At 43.2% G+C, this 22,857-nt stretch overlaps 2 protein-coding genes across 5 annotated transcripts in view; one reads left to right on the top strand and one right to left on the bottom strand.

Moving 5' to 3' along the window:
- The window catches only part of Cnih1 (cornichon family AMPA receptor auxiliary protein 1), a 13,696-nt gene extending 5,405 nt beyond the window's left edge, over window positions 1-8,291 (top strand). For both annotated transcript variants that reach the window (XM_026783253.1, XM_005355372.2), the window contains 3 exons: window positions 2,680-2,792; window positions 4,014-4,157; window positions 5,627-8,291. In XM_026783253.1, the coding sequence (XP_026639054.1) occupies window positions 2,680-2,792; window positions 4,014-4,157; window positions 5,627-5,654 (285 nt within the window). In that variant the 3' untranslated portion in view covers window positions 5,655-8,291. The remainder of the gene's footprint in view (window positions 1-2,679; window positions 2,793-4,013; window positions 4,158-5,626) is intronic.
- Window positions 8,292-10,009: 1,718 nt separating this feature from the next.
- Window positions 10,010-22,087, bottom strand: Cdkn3 (cyclin dependent kinase inhibitor 3). 3 transcript variants are annotated; one of them, XM_005355374.3, is made up of 8 exons: window positions 22,016-22,087; window positions 20,057-20,139; window positions 18,087-18,142; window positions 17,659-17,703; window positions 14,436-14,658; window positions 13,118-13,149; window positions 11,785-11,885; window positions 10,010-10,211 (listed from the first exon to the last, which is right to left on the bottom strand). In XM_005355374.3, the coding sequence occupies exons 1-8, from the start codon at window positions 22,022-22,024 to the stop codon at window positions 10,125-10,127; spliced, it is 636 nt and encodes a 211-aa protein (XP_005355431.1). In that variant the 5' UTR covers window positions 22,025-22,087; the 3' UTR covers window positions 10,010-10,124. The 3 variants fall into 3 exon arrangements, with proteins under 3 accessions (XP_005355431.1, XP_005355430.1, XP_013204657.1); XM_005355373.2 differs by having other exon boundaries at window positions 11,785-11,888; XM_013349203.2 differs by lacking the exon at window positions 22,016-22,087 and adding an exon at window positions 21,196-21,241 and having other exon boundaries at window positions 11,785-11,888.
- Between the last annotated feature and the right edge of the window lie 770 nt (window positions 22,088-22,857).

Below are 22,857 nucleotides of genomic sequence, written 5' to 3' on the forward strand. Positions count from 1 at the left end.
CCGTGTAGCTCTCCAGTGTGTCCGTGGAGAACGTTTACAGTCAGGCTCCGTGTAGCTCTCCAGTGTGTCTGCAGAGAGCATTTACAGTCAGGCTCCGTGTAGGTACAATCCCAAGTTTTAATTTCCTGGCTCCCTTGCTCTTAAGAAGAAAGATGCCAGAGCTGTTTTCTGTAGGAAAGTAACTGGTGTGCATCGTAGAGCGCTTTGCCTCAGTCCTTAAAAGTCTTGTCAGGCAGTCAGGCAACTGGATCTCTTGGTCTGTTAATAGTATTTCATGTTCTTCGGTAGTTTGTTAATTCCGATATTCAGATGGTGAGGCTGCTAGCTAGAATCAAATGAACACTTCCCTGGGTGTCAGGCCCGGCACAGAAGCGTTTCCCTGGAGTTTTTCATTCACAGGTGAGTAGTTAACTCTCAAGAGTAGGACAGTTGATTGAGTTGCTTTATGAGGTCCAGGTGCTCTGACCAATGCTAGGTCAGAGGTTAAGGCAGAGACCACAGTTACAAGCTAGGCATCCTAATTTTTGAAGCTCAAACTGTGTTTTCTTAATTTATTGTAACTTTAAGAGGGACAGATTTCATCATTGAATATAGTGTGTGATTTCTGACTTCTCTCAATGGGAAGGAATTCATATGAGAGAAGACATGTGTTTGAATGCCTGCAGCTCCCAGAGGGGAAAGGCCGTCGTTGTAGCCCCAAGAGCTGTGTTTTGGAGAGGGTGCCGATAATTGGCTGAACAGCAGTGCATCTGACAGTTTTCCCTATTTAAGTTTGTTTTGACAGTTCTGCCAAAGTATGGGGGAAGACAAGTACTATTTAAAAATGTAAACTTACAAGAGAATACAGTTGTACATGTTTCAGTCCGAATCATTTCAGCCATGTTTGCAAGAGGTACTTTTTTCTGGATACTAGTCTTAGTATGAGCTGTGGGTCATTAATAGAATGAATTCCATGGTAATAGAATGATTGGAGAGCTCAGGTTTTTGTGAGAAGTACGTGATAGATGTTTCTGGACGTTTTTGAGGAGCGACAGTGGGGTCTGGTTCTTGCTGGAATGGTCAAGCTGCAGGAGAATGTAGGAGCAGCGCTCTCTAAGGGCGAGTGGGGGGCGTGTGACTCCACAGGCCACTCTCCTCCCTCAGTCTACGTAGTTGCCAAGTCATTCATTTTGTTAGGCCTCAGTGGCTTCAGGGCTGCAGTAGGCTCGACAGGGTTTAGAGCAGCATCCTGTCCTTTAATTAAACTTCGGTCACAAGAGCAGCTCCAGTGGAGCTTGTATGCATGCTTTTCTTGGTCCGTTCTGGTTCTGATTACTGTGTTTCAAAGATGTCCTTTGACAGTTTCTTGTCTATAGAAATTTAGCCTGAAGTCGATACATACATATGTGAATATGCATGCATGCATATGTGGAGCTTATATTAGTTACTTATTATTGCCTAAATTTGTAGAAAACATCTGGTTAGTGACTTAGGTTAGTTGACTCTACTAGGATTTTATTTAAAATAATGTTGATTAAAACCTGATGGTGGGACTGGGGATATAACTCAGTTCTGAGTGTCGCTCAGAACATGTGCCACGCCCTGGGCTTGATTTCTAACTCTTGGTAAAGTTAATTCACCATGTATGGTTTTCAGCTGGAAGAAGTAATATGGGCTATTAGAAGATGGGCTTGATATGCAGGATGATTTTATTTTTACAGCAGGGCTTACACAGGAAGGACCTGACTCACTGTTTTAACTTGGTGCAAAGCTAGTTGATAACTTGGAATTTGCAGCTGTGACTTAGGGGTTTGAGCCAGAAGTAGGTTCAGATAGTTTTGATATTTTATTTAATAACTCATTGGATTAGATTGAACCTTTTAGGATAAAGAGTGATTTAAAACAAATCATTAACTCTTGGTCATTTTATAAATGCATGTCGTTTGAATTAATTTTTCCTTGTTACTACTTACCAAAAGGCATATTTTCTTTTTGAGGTCTGAGATTCTACTGGTCTTCGGCCGTGTAGCATTTTGTTGATAGGTAGGCATAAGAGAACACAAAGGCTAACGGGAACTCAGGGACCTGGCAATTTCTTCATGGTTAAGAATCACGTCTTTTCCCTCCTACATTGCAGAAAATGTGTCCCTTGCATTGTGTGGCTCGGTGTTCTCCCCAGCTGTGCTGAGATGTTGGCTGGCTTTCCATTGCACAGCCTGTGGGAAGTGATGTGACTGCTAAATATTGTACATGCAGCAGTCTTGGTTTTGTCTAAGGCTTAAAAACTAATGTCAACTTATAAATGGGAGTTTGTTTTATAGATTTTTATCATGTTGCATGTGCTCTGGTTATTATTTCATTTTTGTATTCTTATTGCTGAATAATGGAAATAAAAGCATTCTACTTGATTCACAAACAATCAAACAATCTGGGTGGTAATTGCAGTTTAACTTGCTTCTCTAAAAACCTGAGTTTTAAATACCTCATCTTATTGTTGTAGTAAAAGCTTCATATCCCTTGGCCAGTTTGCTATAATCACTTTCAGTAAAAAGTCAAATACGGAGGTAGGACTCAGTAGCATCGTTGATTTCCAGTTCTAAGAAACAGTGATGTTTTAAAATGGAAGCTTGGTTGCCACTTGCTTTCCAGATAAGCAGCTGCGAGCCAGGCAGTGTGATAATCGCTTTGTTTTCCTTTCAGCTTGTCCTTCCAGAGTACCTCATCCATGCTTTCTTCTGTGTCATGTTTCTCTGTGCAGCAGAGTGGCTCACACTGGGTCTCAATATGCCCCTTTTGGCATATCATATTTGGAGGTAATACTTTACGCTTAAATGTTTTCTTAACTTTGACTTTGGCTGTGGTTGCTCCGGTCATCTTTCCTACTGTATGTCTACACAGATGGAGTTAGTTAGCACTGACTCAGCTCAGGTCGCTGTGCCCTTGCTGGGCTGCCTTCCATAGTCCTTAAAGGAGCTTTGACATAGCACATACAAGTCTGACGTGTATAAGTGAATTGTCTGTCGTGCACATGTGCACGTGTGAACTCAGAGATGAAGATCCAGCACTTCTGGCCTCACAAGATTTTCTGAGCCAAATGTCAAGTTGTCTCCCTCAACCAACAACCTTTAGTGGCTCAGCCTAGTTCTGCCATTTTAAATGTCATGGAAGCCCGAATGTGCAATACTTGTCTTTTTTATACTATAATTTTCATTCCTTATTTTATAACTTTTAAAGCATTTAGTATTTTATAGATGAAATCAGATTATATAAGCTTACAAAATTAATGTCTGACCTGAATAGAGTTTTCCCCCCATTGCCCATAAGTTGAAAGCTTTGTTTGAATGGGCACATCAGAATCTCCTATCTCTCACTTTTAGGAGCCGTGTTTAAGACTGTTCCGGTGTACAGTGCTGTTATGTCTATAACCGAGTGAGGTTTCAGAGAAACTGTACTCATGGCTAGAGGTGGGAGGAGCAGGGCTGCAAAGCCAGTGTGGCTGATGTAACACGGGCAGACTCTGGGGGAGGGCCCTGCTCCTTCTTGGAGTGTAAAGTTAGGTTGAGATAAAAAGTGAAAAGAAACACTTTGGGGCTCAAGAGATGGCTCAGCAATAAGAACACCAGCTGTTCTTCCAGAAGACCTGGGTTTGGTTCCCAGTTCTACGTGGTAGCTTATAACTGTTGGACACCCTTTTCTGGCCTCTGTGGCACTGCAAACACGTGCACATGATGCACATACATACATGCAGGCAAACACTCATACACATAATATAGATACCAATCTTAAAAAGAAGAAAGCAGACACCTAACTTTCCCTTCTATAGTTACTCCTGTTCTTCCTGCATCTCTGAGCTCCAAGAGACCAGATGTAGCTGTTCCTTTCTTGTTATTTAGTGTCTGTAGTTTTAAGATTTAGATGTAAAAGTAAGGACTTGGACCTGCAAGCAAAGGTGTGCCATGTGTCTGGAGCGCTGCTCCCGTAGCAAGTGCCGGAGAAGAAACCCTCCCCTTCTGTAACGACTGTGTTTCCTTCAGGTACATGAGTAGACCGGTGATGAGCGGCCCTGGACTCTATGACCCGACTACCATCATGAATGCAGACATTCTAGCCTACTGTCAGAAGGAAGGATGGTGCAAACTAGCTTTTTACCTTCTAGCCTTTTTTTACTACCTATACGGGTAAGTTTGAAACCACATGGCATTCATAGCCATAACCCCATAACCCAGTTCCAGGAGGTTCAATGCCCTCTACTGGCCTTGGGAGGGTACTGTACACATGTGGCACACAGGCAGACATGAAAGCAAAACACCCAAATACATAAAATACTAAAAGTATTAAAAATCGGCTATTGTAAGTTGGAATGACTAAGTTCTGTTAATTTATATTTATTACCTGTTAATTTTCTATTCACATTTGTTTCTAAATCATATAAGTTTCTGTTATAGAAAAGAGCAAACAAAGTGTTAGGTTGTTGAGAGGCTGTTGTCTGTGCACCTGAAGTCTTTGCCCATAGGTGAACTATAATGATAGGTTCAGTCTTTTTGGTTGTGACCCTTACCTTTACTGCTGTGCCATCTCTAGCTATGACTAGGTCCTGAATGGTGAAATTCCATCTCTTTTTCTTGCTAATTTTCAAGCTCTTAATTTTTTTTTTTTTTAAGACAGGGTTTCTCTGTGTAGCTCTGGCAGTCCTGGAATTCGTTCTGTAGACCAGACTAGCTTCAAACTCAGAGATCCACCTGCCTCTGCCTCCCAAATACTGGGATTTAAAAGGTGTGCGCCACCATGGCCCCAGTGGTCTTAAGTGTTTTAGCTAACTCTTGGGTTATTGGACTGTAGTAGGCATTTAAAGTGTATTGCGGAAAGAAAACGCATGAGTACTTGGGTTGGAGATGCACGCAGTAGACAGTGCTCCCCAGGACATGTTTGTTTCAGAGCTGTCCATGTCTGCTCACCTCCCCAGTGCCCCCACCCATTTTCTAAAAATGGTTTTTATTATTTTCTAGACTTTCATACACTGTGTTTTGATTATATTTTCCCCTCCTCTGCCTTTTCTCAGTTCCTTTCTAAAGTCACTGTTGATAGAGAATTGCCCTTGTTACTTTGTGAGCCTAAATCATGTATTTACTGCCCCTTTCACCCCCCCCCCCCCCCCCCGTTGTATACCTTGTCCCCATTTCTGTTGCTTAGAGTTGTTCTAGGCTGTAATTGGAATGTTCCTTTCTTGACCGTTCGTTCCCTTGCATAGAATGGGACCAATAACAAGCACAGCCCCCTGAGTGCTTGGAGGCTGAGTGAGGTCATGCCTGGGGAGGATGAGCAGCTGTAGCACCAAGCCGGCTCTCCAGAGAGGCTCTTCCTGTGATGCTGGTCCAGAGAGAGCGCTGTTTGGATGGCTTCTCTAAGAACTGGTCCTCATTGAGTGCTCGGTCACACTGTTCTGCTTGCTAAACTTTGAAAAGAATCGGGGCAGTAGGCAAAAGTCCATAAATGTAACTTAAAACCACACACTGAACTTGGCAATGTCTTTTCTATGATGCTGTGATACCGCGTATGGGCAGGATATATAAAGCGGGCTCAGCTCTTTTGTGCTCTTAGTTTTTGTGATCAGGAGTGTTTGAACTAACAGCTTCTTTCTTCGTTTCAGCATGATCTATGTTTTGGTGAGCTCATAGAACAACACAGAAGAATCGGTCCAGTTAAGTGCATGCAAAACGCCGCTGATGAAGGGATTCTATCCAGCAAGGTCCTGTTCCCAAGAGTAGCCTGTGGAATCTGATCAGTTACTTTAAAAAATGACTCCTTATTTTTTAAATGTTTCCACATTTTTTGCTTGTGGAAAGACTGTTTTCATATGTTATACTTGGATAAAGACTTTAAATGGAATTACGTATAAATTAATATAAAATGATCACCTCTGGTGTTGACAGGTTGAACTTGCACTCTTAAGGAACAGCCATAACCCTCCGAGTGATTTCATTAATTACTGACTGCCCTGACTCCTTTGGGAGCGTGGTTTAGAGGGCTCGTTGCGCTCCAAGATAAATTAGTGTAGATACGAGGTGCTTCTGGTGAACTGAAAATGTATGTCTGACTCGTGGGGAAGGCCGTGGGCTTCCGCACTGATCGCTGTAGATGATTATGTACAGGCATGACAGTAGGAAGAGTGGGATTTCCTTCCCTGTCGACTTGAATAGTATCCCTGTATATTGCATGAGAGAGGGGTCTCCCTCCTTTCCATCAGAGTAATACACTTGCTTTAATTCTTAAACATAAGTGATACAAACATAAGCTGAATTTCCTGTAAAGAATGCATTTAAAGCAATTTTAAATGTATTTTTATTTGTAAGACAATTATTTACTAAGAAATTGGTTATACTATGCTTACTCTTCTAATCAATCCAGTGGTCAAGGTATTCTTAAGAATTTGCAAGTACTTTAGATTTCCAAAGTGGATGAGAGAACTGTGTAACCACCTGCTGTTCCTTCGGTGCAACCCAATAAACTCTGAGATGAAGATGCTTTCCGGTGCGTTGTTTTCAAGATCACCAGCGGCTGTTCCTCATGCTCAGTCAGTCCATCATAATAAAAGACATAATGTCATTTTAAAATTTAATCACCATATTGTGTGTTTTCTTAAAACAATACTTCTGAATCCAAAGTCTGAAGAGTTTTGAACAGACAGGCCCATCACTGTTCCATCTGGGGGAGTCCTCCCTCTGCAGACACAGGACCATCATCCTCTCTCGGATCTCTGGTACAGACAGGCCCATCACTGTTCCATCTAGGGGAGTCCTCCCTCTGCAGACACAGGACCATCATCCTCTCTCTGATCTCTGGTACAGACAGGCCCATCACTGTCATTGGGGGGAGTCCAGGCAGTTGACGTAAGATGCTCGTGTTGTGCTTTCCTGTAATGCCCTTCACCTTAGCCAGTTCTCTAGCTCCCAGGAGTCTCCCCGTTGTGCCTGTCTTCTTGTGTCACATATGGAGCAGCAACTGGTCCTTGTAGATTCTTCTGCGTTAGGCCTTCCGCAGCAAATGCCTGCTGAGCTGGCTGTTGAATAGTGCTGTATCATGCCAGCAGGCTCTTTGAGGCTGAGTTAAAGGGAAAGTGATGGGAAATGACATTCTAAGCCACTTTTAACGTGTATTTGAGCATTAGTAACTGAAGTTTCACTTACACAATGACCTGTCTGACTTTTCATTTAGGTTTGTATGTTGAGTAACAGTGTGACTTGGAAACCAAGAACAGGTCATTGACAAGATGTGTCTCCTGTCAGGTAGGAGCTAACATGGAGCTCCTATACCTCCCAACTCCATATGTTATGAGGGCCTATCTAATATATAGAAAGGACTTAAAGTTGTGTATGCTTTTTTTTATAGTGTTCCTAGATATAATTAATGGAGCATAACTAGTGATTTCTGTGTATCTTTCTCCTTGCAGGGTAAGTAAGCTCTTACTGTAGGTGTGACTGTAGAACTTTATCCAGCCCATTCAAATGGCCTGTATTAAAAAGCATCTATATCCAGCTATTTGTCACTTAATATCTACAGATGTACAGCTCAATAATCAGATGCAAGTCAGAAATTTGCATAACAAAAGTATTTTAGAGGGGAAAGAAAACTATTGCTCCATTGCCTAGCCTTGTTCATAAATGCTCATCTCCTCTGGAAGCTGTAATAATAGTGGTTTCAAGTGACTTTGAGGTGTTTTATTCAGATCGATTGATTTGTGACCAGATGAGTAGTTAGAAAGTGTCTGATATTTAGCAGTATAACCTAGGAGATGGTTCTGAGTGAATCTTCCAAAGTGATGCCCAGAGAAGAAGATGTTCTGTTCCTGGATTTCTTGACTTGTTTCTCAGAGCCATTTACTGTGACTACAATTCAGAAATTTCCAGTGTCTGAAAGGAGTGTGTAACAGCTGCCTATTCTGCTTACTTCGGAAAGTGATATCAAACACAGGGTGTGAGTCTAAGGTAGAGCGAGTGATTTGCTCTGCGTTCATTTCTTGATAACATTGTGGAAGACATGAACATCTTGACATGCAGAAGAACGGTGTCTCCCAGATGGCAGTGTTATACAATGCCTTTTCTAAACACTTATATTTGATTGGTAATGCTTATGTATTTTGGAGAATGAGTTTCTTAAATGAGTTGATGACAATAGATCCTAAAACTAAAGAAAACACGAAATCACGAAGTGTAGTCATGGTTTGTTAAAGCCTAAGTGTGGAGGTGGTGGTGCAGCCCTCTCTTAGGCCTTAGAGTGTGCTCGTTCCACTTTTGCATATTTAATAAAAACTGTCTCAACTACTCCTTGTGTCGTTGATGGGTAGTGCTTGAGTCCATGTAATCTTTGTGCTGATTTCAAGTGTAGCGTGCACAGACCAGGGTCCTAGATTGTGTGCCTTTGTGTCCCCATTGCTTTTAGATAGATCATATACTTTGGGCAGGAAAAATACTTTCCCTGGAATATTGGCATTGTACTTCATTTTTGTTTGTGTGTTCTGCAGTGCAGGGTTTCTCTGTCTAACAGCCTTGATTGCCCTGGAACTCATTTTGTAGACCACGCTGGCCTCAAACTCACAGAGATCTGCCTGCCTTTGTTGGGACTGAAGATGTGCACACCACTGCCCAGCCGGGTATTGCATGTTTCTAAACCTCACCACACAAGTATATTCCATGACTAATGTTTCCCTGCTGTGTGTAACTAAAAATCTTCCCATGTGCGTGGAATTAGAATAGTTTAGTCAGGCATCTGAATGTAGAAGTTTGACAGACACTTGCAGTGGGAACTGAGAGGTACATGGAAAATCCAGTTGTTAGATTACTCAGGAATGAGCTTTGTCTTGGGAGGAGTGACTGCAGACCTTGCTGGAGTCTGGGGCTAGGGAGGTGTCCTGCTGATGGAGTGTTTGCCCTGGGAGCTGAGAACATGCGTTTGCTTCTCAATACTGAGGGAAGAATCTGATGTGTACTTGTAATCCCAGTGCTGGGAAGATGAAGGCAGAAAGAGTCCGGGGCTCATTGACAGTCTAGCCTACTTGGCAAGGTCTAGAAAATGAGACCCTATCTCAAAAATCTGGGTGGACAGATCCTGAGGAACTCATTCTCCACACACGGAGATTTGCTGGTGTTGGTCTCTGTCACTGTCTAAAGATTCCAGGTACTGTGACTTTAAAATTGGTTGAAATTACAGTATGTACAAAAAAAAAACAAAAAACCCAAAAAAACCCTAAAAAACCAAATTAAGAAACACACACACACAAAACTTTTGGGATTGTCTTGAGGTTTTTTTTAAAAATGTCCCTGGATTAAACATTTGGGACTATTGCTGTATGATTCTCCCATCTTTCTCAGTATTTTTTAAAGGAATCATAAATTCTATAAGCTAGTTAGTTGGTTGTGGTGGCGCACACCTTTAATCCCAGCACTTGAGGGAGGCAGACGCAGGAGATCTCTGTGAGTTCAAGGCCAGCCTGGTCTACAGAGTAAGAGCCTGTCTCAAAAATGAAAAGAAGAAACACCCCAAGTGTGCCTGGAAACACTAGGGTCCCCACAGTGGTAAGGTGCGCTGGAAGGGAGCCGGCTCTAAGTCAGAGTCCCTTGTAATTCTGTAAGTAGTGAAGCAGGAAAAGAGAATTGCAGGAGGGGGAGGGTAAAAGTTTTTTACAAGTAGTGAGTAAGGTGTGGGAGAGATGGTTCAGCGGATAGAAGCACTTGCCACCAATCCTGATGGTCTGAGTTTGATCCTGGAACCCACGTGAAGGAAGAGGAGAACTGACTTCTGCCTCTTGACCTCTGACCTCCACCTGTACTGGTTAACTGTGGGTCTGCATACAAAAACTTCATTTTTACTGTGTCACATGCCTACCAGTGACAGAGGAGGCCAAAGCGGAGTAAACAATGAAAGCCCAGTATTTTTCCTTTCCTTCCCTGGCGTCCTCTAGGTAAGCGAGAAAGTCAGTACACTTCTAGAAAGACAGCTGTATCAACTGTGCAAATTCATGACCCGAAGCTTTTGGAGGAACCACACATAACATTTATATTCAGGATGGTAGCACTAGTAGTTTTGCTTCAATACAAAGTATGCTAGAGAACTTGGGAACTTCACACGTAGGCATGTATTTGAAATCTTCATTATCTGGACACAGATCTTGATAGTGAATCTCTTGATGATAGATATGTAGCTAATTTATCCCGGAACTCATGAAGATAATTATATTGCTGGAAAAAAAAAGTAAAGATATGTTGAAGTCCAGAAAATAGGACCAGAGTAGATAGACCCCATACTTGCTAAGAACAGGAGAAGGTGCTGGCCAAGCCAGGAGGTGGGAGGGGCAGGGTCAGAGGTGAGGTTGGGTAAGGAAGCTACCCTTACCGGAAGGCAGGATGGAATTCACAGCAGGGTTTTCTAAGTCTATACAATGCTTCCTTTATTGCTGAGACTAATAGTCAAAGGGCATCTTCTGTCCAGTGTGGAAGGGCCTACTTTTTGCTTGTGTTTTTTTCACTACTGAATATGGAGGAGGGCATTCTCTCTAACAACAGTGACACAGTCTAACAGGTGTTTGTAGAAGCCCAAGCTACTCGTGCTCCCCATCCCCCATTTTTTTGGTTTTTCGAGATGGGTTTTTCTGTAGCTTCAAGCCTGTCCTGCAACTGGCTTTGTAGACCAGGCTGGCCTCGAACTCACAGAGATCCGCCTGCTTCTACCTCCTGAGTGCTGGGATTAAAGGTGTGCGCCACCACCACTTGGCTGCTACTGGTACTTTTGATGACAATCCATTTGGAATAGTTTTCATAAATAAAAAATTTAAAAACCAAACATCATTATACAGATAAGCTAAGTAAGTGCTTTTTGACAATTTATTGAAGTTGAAATCTCTTTCCAAAAGACAGCTCTGATAGCCACCATCCCTGATAGTGAAACCCTGCCATGCTGGCTTTCCTGGGAGAGGTGGGGATGTCCAGGAGATGAGCAGATGCCCACGAGTGTGGGCCTCATTCTCGGTGACACATGGATAGTGCGTACATATCGGACCATGGCTCTTGTTAGGAAAAGGAGACTGAACTTCCTAAATTTGAAGTATTTGATGTTAACAGAATAAAGGGAGTTCTATTTTCAGAACTTCTGTAGAGAAGTAGATGCAGTAAGGTGTATTTTATGAATGGCCATGTTTAAACCTTGAGAAGCAGTTTGCTTGACCTGAATGAGTTAGTACAGTAAGTCCCAGTACTTGATGCTGGTGTAGTCCACTAACCCAGGGAAGGGAGACTGGACCACAGGCAGCCTGTGGGTGAGGATTCGTGAGCACCAGGCTGATGACAGGCTAAGCTGGTTCCATGGGGTGGGGGTGGGGGCAGATGATTGTCACATCTGGCGTGGTGCTGCTGCCTTCTTCCTACTTGTCTCTACATGTTCAGGAGAATGGAAGGCATCTGGTATCCATGGCAACAGACAATAAACTAAGCACTGCTGCGCAGTTCTGATACCACTCATCAATGTGTCGGGGCACGGCAGGATCTTTAGAGTGCTTGGGCTGCAAGTCTCCCCAAGAAAATGAAGGTTACAGTAGCCATTTCCTGATCGAGTGTGAGCATCAGCCCCAGAACTGACTGGGGCAGAGCTGAACAGTCACATCTCTCAGCGAGCAAAACACAGAGTTTAACATCTTCATTATTTTGTTTAAAATTCAGTGGCTTGTGCAGATAGCTTGGTTGTATTTACATGTAAATGCAAAAGGTAAACCCATATATGTGCATCAGGATTTGGAATGTCAGCTCAAGGCCCTCTTACCTTGATGGTCTGTATGGCCCCAGATCCCCTGACATCTCGAAGGCTGTCTATGGCTTGCTGTGGTGATACTGAGTCAGACAAGTATAGGAGGAGACAAGCAGCTACTGAGAACATGACAGAAGAATAATGGGTTATTAAAAACTGGTTTGCTTTTGTTGTAAAGAAGCTAGATAGTCAATTAGACTTCGTGGCCACAGCAAACTCTGTTCAGTGTGATTGCTAAAAGACAGACACTATAGTCTGCACTCTTGAGACTTCTGTGATTCATACTAACAGTTTTGTTGCTACACACATTTCTGTGTGAATGTGGGCTGCATTTCTCTGTGTACAGAGCTGGGAGTAGAGTTTGGAGTCACAGTGGCTGAGAAACAGACTAATTTTAAAGAGCAGTTGCGCTGTTTTACATCCCCAACAGTAGTGCTGAGCTCCTGTTTCTTGGAGTGCCCGCCGATTCTTTCCATTTTAACATCGCAGCCATAGCTAGCTGACATTACTGCGCATCGTTCTCATGTGCTTTTGGGGAAATGTTTCCTCAGGTCCTTTGCTCACTGTTTAGTTGCCATGTTGGTCTGTCTGTATGGGTATTCCCTTACCACGTACATGCTGTGCGACCCCCCCCCCCATTCTATGTACAGTCTTTCCATTTTGGCAGTATCCTTTCATATTTTGTTCCTTGGATCTTGTTTATCCTGTTTAACAATAAAATTTTTTTGGTAGCACACTTTAAAATTAATACACAGAGGCTGGAGAGATGGCTCAGAGTTAAAGGGCACTGAATGCTCTTCTAGAGATCCTGAGTTCAATTCCCAGCAACCACATGGTGGCTCACAACCATCTAGTGGGATCTGATGCCCTCTTCTGGATAAAGGCAGACATGCAGAGAGAGCACTCATATACATTAAAAAAATCAATCAATTAAAAAAAAATAGACAGTAAGTAACTATACTACGTTGTTGTTTCCTATTTGTTTGGGGTTTTTGAGTCAGGGTCTCCCTGTAGACCTGCTTGACCTTGAACTCCTGCTATGCTGTGAGTTTTATACTGAGGCACCGGATATTCTTTAGCATTTTCTGTCAGTGTCATAACACTTCATGGGAAGAACATTAGGAAAACCCAGACACAATGCTAAGACTTGCAAGTGATCCTCCTAGGCCAGGCTGAGAACAGCTGGCACACCCACCTAGGCTTTACAGGAAAAACCAAGTTCAAGGCTTTACTCAATCCCTGAGTCTTGGTAAACTTACATTGTGCTGAACTATAAAGTGAGACAAGGTCTCCTGAAGGAGTTTGCCTTTTTTTGAAGTTAAAGAGTTAGTGAAAATCTATTTCTTACCAAGACAGGATCTTCCAAGTCCTCCATAGCAGCTGAAAGGGAAAGAGAGTTTTGAGGTGCGTCCATTTTCATTCTATCCCAGTATAGCTCAAGACTTCTCCTCTGCCCATGGTTACCTCTCCAGCACCCGGCACAGCACTGCACAGAGTAGCATGCACAGTTAAACCACCCCAGAGCCGTGTGCGCTCATTCATATGGGGAGGGATTCTGAATACCTGGAAGGACCAAAGAAGGCCGCCTTAGTGACTGCTGAACCCCAAGACCTATGGCTGAGAAACGGAGCACTAAAGAACTAGGAATCAAGGCTATCTGTCTTTTAGGTAAAATTTGAGTGGTTTTGGACCAAGTGCCAACCACACAATGAATGATCCGTCATCTGTCAAGCACAGAGGTGACAGATCAGTGTTAGGGAGGGGCTGGAATCCTTGCTTTTTTACCATTATCTGTGTTAATAATAGAGGGCTGCCTGAGGCAGTGTTTATCCCGGGCTTAGAACACAGGCAGGTGGAGGAAGAGAGAGAGAACGCTAGTGGAAATGACCTAGCACTGTGAAGATGTCAACAGTTCTGCAAAGCAGCCATCAAAGCTGGACAATCATTTTAAAGACTCTAAAAAAGTACATTGTAGGAAAATAAGCAAAAGCCCAGCCATTGGATGCTTTTATCTTACGAGCCTGAAGCATTCTCCCAGTACAGGGACACCCATCCACCTATCTACATTCATCTCCACAAAACAGAAGTTGCTGTGAAATTTTTGAAAAAGAAATTTCGAAACTGTTTGGAAAATGGGCCTAAAAGTTGTATTTTTTTCCTTGCTGCATCTGATGCTAATTTGCATATGCTTACAAAGAAATTATACACACTTATGTATTCTGAAATTCTGCCTTTGCGTTACTTAGAGATGGGCCTGCTGTTTTATGAGAGATTCCACCATGCCAAGCTTTTGCCTCAGGTGCTGGGGGTCAAACTCAGGCCCTCACACTTGTGGCAAGTATATTAGCCACTGGGCCGCCTCCTCAGCCCTCGGAAGTCATATTTTAAAAGACTCTATAGGTGCTCAGATCACTCCCTGCCATTCCTCTATAGGTGCTCAGATGCACTCCCTGCCGTTCCTCTATAGGCGCTCAGATGCACTCCCTGCCCTTCCTCCTGAAGGGCAGTAGCAGGAAATGTCTGATGCGTCCTCTGCACCAGGCTCTGAGCTAGCACTTTCCACGCATCAGCTCTCTAGCCCTGACAAGAGGAGGGAGATCATGGCCAGCGAGGAAGCGTTGTGACTGGCATATTGCTCGTGGGCTGTCCAGGGAAGAAGAACGCACTGTATCAGGGTTTTCCGGTGGTTTTTAAGGCAGGTGGCCAGCTCCTCCATGATTCCCCAGCAGCTGCCTATGTCGGGAGTCCCTCCATCTGGAATTGGGTGGTGATGGGTGACAATTCCAGACTGTTGGTAGAGGTCCAGAAGGTTTGGGACTCTATATTTTGACAGCTCCCCTCTGGTGCAGAAAACAAATACGTCTTGGATCCCGTAGCTCTTTAGTTCCTCTGCCAAGACCAAGACACACACAGATGCACACATAAAACAGACATGTTTAAATAGTCAAGAGAGTATATATAGAGTTACATTCTTCAACCAAAATAGTAACAGCTGAGAATTTGTAAATCTGATATATCTGATGAAAATACCTGAACCAAAAGCTGATGAGAATTAAACCAGGTTGATTTATAAGTTACTTTTGAATGAATTTCAAGATAGGCTGATGGGTTTCTCTTGCAATAAATCCTGCCTTTAATAGTTAATATTTAAATTCTTGAGAAGGAATGATAGCACTATTTTAAGTTGTCCTTTTATCAAGAATTAGCCATGCGCACTCTACCCTGCCTTTCTCGGGCAGGTGTTATAAATCATCTCCAGCTGAAGCCCTGTGTTCTTCCGCTGTTCTGCACTGAACCATACCAACATGAATTTACTTTTATAAACTCGGTCTTGAGAAAATAAGGCATTAACTGCACTAACCTTAATGTTTTAGAGCTTTTAGTTTTAATACTGTGAAACAAGAACTATTTCTCTAGGATTTTATACTGGAACTTAAAAAAAAGATTTTCTTTTTAAACTATGTGCATACATGTATGTCTATGTCAGGGTATGTGCACATGTGTGCAGGTGCTTGTGGAGGCCAGAAGAGGGTGATAGATCTCCAGGAGCTGGAGTTACAGGTGTTAAAAACCACCCCATGTGGGTTCTGGGAACTGAACTCTGGTCCTCTGCAAAAGCAGCACCCACTCTTAACCACTGGGCCGTTCCCCAGCTTCTGGACCTTCTTTATGGCAATATTCATTCTGGATTACTTAGTTAAAAACAAGTAATTCTGAGCCCAACCTGTGGACATTTATCTAAGCACAAAGTCTTTGCAGTTCAAATGTAAAACATATGTCTTACTTTAAAGACAAAGAGAAAAAAGATAGAAATGATCTTAATAATATTTTGCTTGATTGCATATTTCCTCTTGTGTGGAAATACTATATATGATATTCCTAGTATGTATGTATATATACACATACATACACATGCACACATATGAAAGTAGAACAGATTATATGGAGAAGAAAAGGATCTAAAGGGAGAAGGAGGAAAGAAGGGAATGTGGAGGGAAGAAAAAGATTACTTTCTCATTTTGTTTTGTCTCATACGTGCAACTTATATTTTAAAAATACATGTATTTAATGAGATGTGAAATCAGAGGGACTAACCTGCGGGGAGGAAGGAAAGATGTTGAGGTGAACATGAACAAATATAATAATGTTGTAATAAATCCCATTATTTTGTTCACAAAAAATAATATAAAAAGGATAATTTGCTTTCTACTTAAAGGCTGGGTTAAATGATGATACTTAGAATATATTAAATTATTAAAATTTTAACTTCTTTGTCTTGTTTTTGTTTTTAGAGACAGGGTTTCTCTATAACAGCTCCAGCTATCCTGGAACTCACTCTGTAGACCAGGCTGGCCTCGAACCCAAGAGATCCACCTGCCTCTGCCTCCTGAGTGCCCGGGTTAAAGGTGTGCACTAACATGCCTGGTAGTTATGTCTTAGCTTTTCGAATGTGGCAACTAGAAAGTGTCATTCCGTACACAGCTTCCATTTGTGGCTGTGACTGCATTTCGTCGTGTTTGTTCTCTAAGTCAGGACTTTTGGTATGATCTAAGGGGGCCTGAAGCATGATGTCCTCCAGTCCACTTCCTCAGTGCTGAGACTACAGACATGCACCATCATGCCCCGCTTAGATAGTCTCATCTTGATAAAGCTATCATAGTGTTACAATTGTAAAATAATTTTAACATATTTAATAAAACTTTCAGAAGAGGGGATAATCTATTTGTCTTCCATACACACTTGACAAAATATGGTGGTTTTCCGATTTTCCCAAGGATACACTACAGGAAGTTCTAGGTCTCTCACCAAGTGTTTTGATCTGTTCTATATAATAAATCCTATGAATGATTTCATTGTTAAAAAAAGAAAGTTAATGAAAAAACTAGAATCTTCCTATTATAAAAGCCACTAAATAAATAGGAAACTCCAAAATGTGTAAGGTTAGTTTTTGAACCAGCCATTTAAATAGTATTTGCTATGTCCTCCAAATGGAACATGTATACCTAAAGCAGAGCATGTTTATAAACACCACAAAGGCCAATCCAAGCATTAGACTCTTCATCCCTTTTGATTTTGAGACAGGGTCTCACTGTGTCACTCTGGCTGGCATGGAGCTTGCCGCGTAGACTAGGATGGCCTTGAACACACAGAGATCTGTCTGCCTCTGCCCAGGGATTAAAAGGATTGCACCACCATGCCTTTCTTCTCATCTTTTTGATAGGTAAGAAATAAAGTACATTAACCAACTACCAGAACAAGTAGGACAAAGTATGATGAGTTTAAAATTCTGTACCAGTCAGACTCAAACCAAGCATAGATACTTATTTTCTGTGTGATTAGGCTCTTAGTGTTTAAGTAGGTTACAATATTCTGGCCCAATCAGAATGAAATATGAATTTCCCATTTGTCACTGTCATATAATATGCAGGAAGACTGCTGGGGTTATCATTAGAGTGGAGACAGCAGTGGCGTGAGCATCCTTGAGCAAAGAAAATAGCTCATGCTGCCGGGCCCATCTGCAGGCTGGACAACTTTCCTGCTACCCGGGGGCTCCCAGCTCAGGCTCAATTTGTGCTACCACAGTCAAGTCTGCAAGGAACAGTGTGTTCAAAGACATGGGCACCGCAGTATGCAGTTTTCTATTTACAAACTTTTCTCCCTTGAACGGACACAGTTTCTATGTGTGAGCAGAACTGTGACAAGCAAAGTTATGCCCAGGTAAATGATGAACCCAGGGGCCCATCAGATATTGCTTCACATGTAAGAGCTTCACAGTTAGAAATGTCATAAAAACTGATTTTATATATTGAGAAGAGAATAGCTTGACAGATTTTCATGCTTAAAACAAACACACAAGCTAGTAGTAGGCTTTTCTCATAGTGACCCTACCTGTATCTTTGTGAATGTTTCTTCTAACATCTTTAAATTTACAACCTATAGATAAGGCAAGGAAAAAATTATTTTAGGGTTGTATAATATGGCATATTTGAACACATACAAGCTAGTGTAGACAATCATTTTACATGGCTATTCATGTTTCAATTCCATTCTAAATGTACATATTAATTTCTTAGAGTCTTAGACGCAGCTGCAGAAATTGGTAAAACCTACTGACGGAAGCCGCAGTGCTGGAGCTCCTGGCTGTGGGCTTTAAGTCTCACTGAACTAGGTCAGTCAGAAATGTAGCCCTGGGCGTGGAGGGTGTTCCCGAAGGCTTCCAGAAGACAAGCTGCCCAGCGCCGCTCTGACATCAACCTGTCAGCTCACAAAAGTCTGCCCTAATATTACTAGGAAGCCAACCGCATGCTTTTACCTACCTGGAAGAGCACATAGACCGAGAAACTGCGAGCAGTTCACTCGTGACAGAGGTAGCCTGTGAAGAAAAATTACCAAGCTTAGTTTTTAAAAGCTAGAAATGGAGCTGGACGGTGGTGGTGCAGGGTGCAGAGGCCAGAGGATCTCTGTGAGTTCGAAGTCAGCCTGGTCTATAGAGTGAATTCCAGGACAGGTTCCAAAGCTACACAGAGAAACCCTGTCTTGAAAACCAAAACCAAAAAAAGGCTAGAAATGGAAATTTAGCCTACTCAACAGAAGCATCTGCCACAGAGTGAGGGTGTTTTAGCATTTTTCAGAGGTTGCAAAATACCAGTTTTAATCAGATGGGGGAACAACAAAGGCCTAGGATGACTGGAAGTTTGGAAAGGGGGGCTTTCATACCATTTATATCTTCAGAAAAAAGCTAATTTAAGTTTACCGTAAAGATCCCCTATAGGTAGAACCAGTAACCTGTGGTGTGCATCACAAATGCTTGGGACCACATGTTTTTCAGAGCTCGGAGTTTAGTGATTCTAGAATGATTGCAAAGGCTTGACCAACTGAGCATCCCAATCCGAATATCTAAAATTCAAAATGCTCAAAATAAAAAAATCTTTTCAAGTGCCAGTGTGAGTCTCAAAAAGTTGTAGGTTTTGGCTATTTAAGATTTCAGACAGAGATGCCCAGTCAGTAGGAACCTTAGTTGAATGAACTGGAAAATTCCATTTTAATACTAATTTTGCAATGTTAAGCTCTTTTGGTTAAATTGTCATACAGATATAATTAATTGTATACTCAGGGACAGAGGCCCTGTCTGTAAGTCAGGAGACGAGTTTGGAGAAAAGCCAGAGGCATCACAGAGGTAACAGCTAGGACAGAAAATTAGGTGTGGTTTTGAGTTTAAAAAGGAGCCTGGTAGGTAACATTTATTTGATAACAGAATAAAGGACCTTTCGCGATAATTCTTAGTGCTCAGCGTTTTCTTGAGAGATCAGAACTTCTATTTCCAGTGCTGGACCTTGAACGCAGGGGTTGACAGCCGTGTGCTCTATCCCACGTCCCAGTGAGACGCTGGCCTTATGGGGATGAGAGAAACCATTCGGTTGCTGGATGTACAGACTTGGAAGTTGATTGACAGAGAAACTCTTTTTGATTGTGATGGTTGATGTTGACCTACTTTGCTGGATTAAGGACCACCTAACCGATTGGGAAGACACACCTCTGCGTGTTTCTGTAGGACATTTCCAGAGACAGTGAGGCCAGGAGGTCCTAAGAAGGGCTCAATCTCTTCCTGGATTCAAAATCTAAAGGTACGGCTGGAAGTGAAATAGAGGAGGGGCTCGGCTGGCTGGGAAGCACGTCCTTGGGGACATGCCCCTCCCTGGCCCCTCGTGTCATTGTCCACTCTGCTTCCGGGCAGCCGTGGTCTGAACTCCTCTGCTCTGCCATGCACCCTCCCCGACATAATGGATGGAAACCTCTGAACTGATGGCTAAAACCACCCTTTTCTCCCTTCAGTTGTGTATGTTGTAGTCTGTCGCAGCAAGAGATGCAGTTATATTGATATGGCTTTTATATTAAATGGTCCACTGATAGATACATCACACCACAAATAGTTCTGTGTACTAAATGGGATTTGACTTAATGATAAATTATTAAATACCCTATTTTTGGTATTCCAATGGTTTCTCTAATTCTAAAAGAATTCATAAATTTTAGTAGGAGATCATTTCAAAATATTCCACTTCTTATTGGCTTCTACAAAGATTTTTTTCTTCAATGTCCACAAGAGAGATATGTGGTTTTATTTCATATCAGAAAATAAATAAATCATGGAATAAGGAAATCTCTTAAATATGAAAATTCTAGGTTGGCAGAAGAGAATACTTGTTATTCTCAATTACATGCATTATCTTGCCCGGAACTGCTGTACCATCAAACACTGTAGCTTACTACTGAAATGCTAACGTACCATGAGATTTGAATTGGAGTCTGTTCATCTTCCATAGGCTCTTCGTCTGAAGAATCAAACTCACTTGCCTCTATTGAAATGGGCTTCAAAAGAAATGTTATATTAAATTATTGCAAGGAATATTTGCATGTGATTTTTTACATAGCCAATCCTTGATTAAACACCCACTGAATTAATACTTGTGTTTTTTTGGTCATTAACCTGAACTGTCAGCAATATCAATAAATAATTAGTGCTGACCATTTGATTAATCACGGCACTATACGGTGGATGAATTAGACCAAAAGGATATCTGACTCCTGGATTTGGTCCTTGGATCATCTCAGGCAAGGCAGCTCTCAAGTGCAATCTGCCCATCCCTTTTCAAGCATCTCTTGGACCTTGTGCTGGCATGCTCTGGAGACCCTGCGATACACTGCCCACCTCTAACATAGCTAAGAGACAGCGGTCTGCAGGATTACAGGATGGTGGAAGTGCTAAAGGAAGTGCTAAAATCGCAGAAACTATGCTGTGGAGCCGAGGGAACGGCTCGCCATTGAGGGAGCAGCAAAGGGTTTCACAGAGACCATCCGGCTAAGTTTGGAAGAAACTGCAGGTTTCTAGGTAGACAGGGAAGTTGAAGCAGTGTGAAAATTCAAGAGCTGAGCCAGTTATGATGTCGGCACTGGGGAAATTGAGGCACAAGTTCTATAGAGCAGTGGAATACATGGCCAGGCTGGCTCAAAAGAAAGCCCGAGAGAGAATTTGGGTGGAGGCTTGTGCATTCAGTAGGGATGACTCAGAAGAGACAGGGCCAGTGGGAACTCAGCCTCTTTCTACAAAATAATCCCATACAGCCTAGCAAATGGGCGAACACACGCGAACCAGCTCCCCCTCATCTTTATGAGTCACTGGATTCGAAGAACCCAGACCGACCTTACATGCTGATCTGAGCAGCTGGGGCTCAATTCGGAAGAAAAACATATCCTTTCCCACTCTCTAGTTGGAGCCATCTTCCGTGTTATTGAGTGGCAAAAAGAGAATGTGTGTCTGAGTGATTCCCACATCATTCCGGAATATGACTGATCCAACACTTCCCAGGCAGTGCTGGACAGCCCAGAATTCCCGTACGCCAGAGAGTGGACGGAAAGCAGACAGACCTCAAGAGAGGAGGGAAGAGAGGCTTCACTACTTGTATTCAGCTCCTCTCTACTCAGAGATCAGATAGCTTATTCCTCTTCTCTGGAGCCAGAAGGCAGGAGTGAAGGACAGCTGACATCTCGTGGACACAGGACTCACAAGAGTAACCAAATAACGGGCTGCTTGGCTTTCAAGCCCTTGTAGGAAGGTCTTGCCAAAGGAGCTCACGACAACTGACTTCGGCTATGGACTGGGGTTTCTTAGGACTGCTCTTTGGTATAAAAATAAACAGAACCCAAATGAGCCCTTTAAGTAAGGTGTCAGCTGTGAGGTAGTCAGGTGGGGCTTCAAATCCTGACTAGCTCCCAGCCCTCCCCCTCAAAACCCCAAGATTTTAAGCTTGTAGGGCTCATTCACTCCACCCCTCCCAGCCAGGTGTGGATAAATCCTAACATGCTAGACGTCTCTGCTTTCCCATGCTCAGCGATTCTGACCTTCAGGGAACAGGATGCAGTCCCAAGAGGACCCCGAGGGAAGGTGGCGGTCGTGATGTCACCCACAAACGGGGTCGTGACTGCCTTTGCATCAGAGGCATCAAGTCACCCACAAACCGGGTTGTGACGGACTTTGCATCTGAGGTTTCAAGCCTACTGGCTTGGCCTTCTCTGACAGGGATGTCGTGAGCCCCCTCAGGCGGTCAGCTCCGCCACTCTGCACCTCCCCGACGCGCAGAACGGTTACTGTGCGAGTCGCACCGCTGCCCGCCCAGCCAGGCAGCCGAGGCCGGCCAGCACCTGTCCTCGCGGCGCTGTTCCTTCGGGTCCCGCTGGCCCCACTCACCGGCTTCATGGCTGGCCGCGGCTCGCCGTAACCAGTGCAGCCGCTCTCGCAGCATCCGCGTCGCAGCCCGCGCCGAGTCAGTCCCCCGTCAGCCCATTGGTCCATCCGCGTGGGAGGCGGCGCGGCGCCGTCTAAAAACCAATCATATCCTCTCTCTGTTTCTTCCTCCGAGCCCTGGCTTAACCTTTAACTGCTCATTGGTTCGAAGGAAGTCTTTGAAAGACGCGCGGGAGGCGGGCCCGGGAGGAAGTTGATTGGCTGGAGGGCTCCGCCCCCTCAGCCAGTTGGGGGCGTGGACGTAGCAAGGGGCGGGGCGTGGTTCTGTAGAGGCTGGTGGCTGCAGACTCAAAGGATTTATAGTTCAAGTTCAAAGGCCAACTCTTGTGGGACCAGAAAGAGCCTGTGTTGTAAATGAATTGTGAAAACCAGAAGCCAAAGAATCCTCCTTGTGCGGGAGTCTATCTTTCGGAGTAGTCAGGTTTTCAATTGAGTACTAGGGAAGACAATCAGCTTTGCCCTAAGTCTACTTACTTAAATGTATCCCCAAACGTCCGTAATAGTGTTTATCCAAATATCTGAGCCCCTGGCTCAGCTAGGTTGATGTACAGCATTAATCAACATAGTGGCTCGCTACGATTTTCTATATTGATTGCTTATCTCCAAAATCAAAGGTTAAGTTAGAACACCAAAGCAATAAATGCTACTTTACAGCTATTCTCTCTTAACGTAAGTCTGCTTCCTTAGACAATGTTGCAGTATACATAGCAAACTAGTTATCCCTAACCACAAATTTACTATTGGTCATGGTAAAATTTAGAAGAGTCTCCATGAGTGTGTATAGT

This window comes from Microtus ochrogaster, chromosome 17 (genome assembly GCF_000317375.1).
Source record: "Microtus ochrogaster isolate Prairie Vole_2 chromosome 17, MicOch1.0, whole genome shotgun sequence".
Taxonomy (NCBI): domain Eukaryota; kingdom Metazoa; phylum Chordata; class Mammalia; order Rodentia; family Cricetidae; genus Microtus; species Microtus ochrogaster.

Coding starts and splice junctions, on each gene's coding strand:
- Cdkn3 (XM_005355373.2), bottom strand. Junction 18,143..20,056: donor ACTCCAATTCAAATCTCATG/GTACGTTAGCAT, acceptor TTTTCTTCACAG/GCTACCTCTGTCACGAGTGA. Junction 17,704..18,086: donor CGGTCTATGTGCTCTTCCAG/GTAGGTAAAAGC, acceptor CCTTATCTATAG/GTTGTAAATTTAAAGATGTT.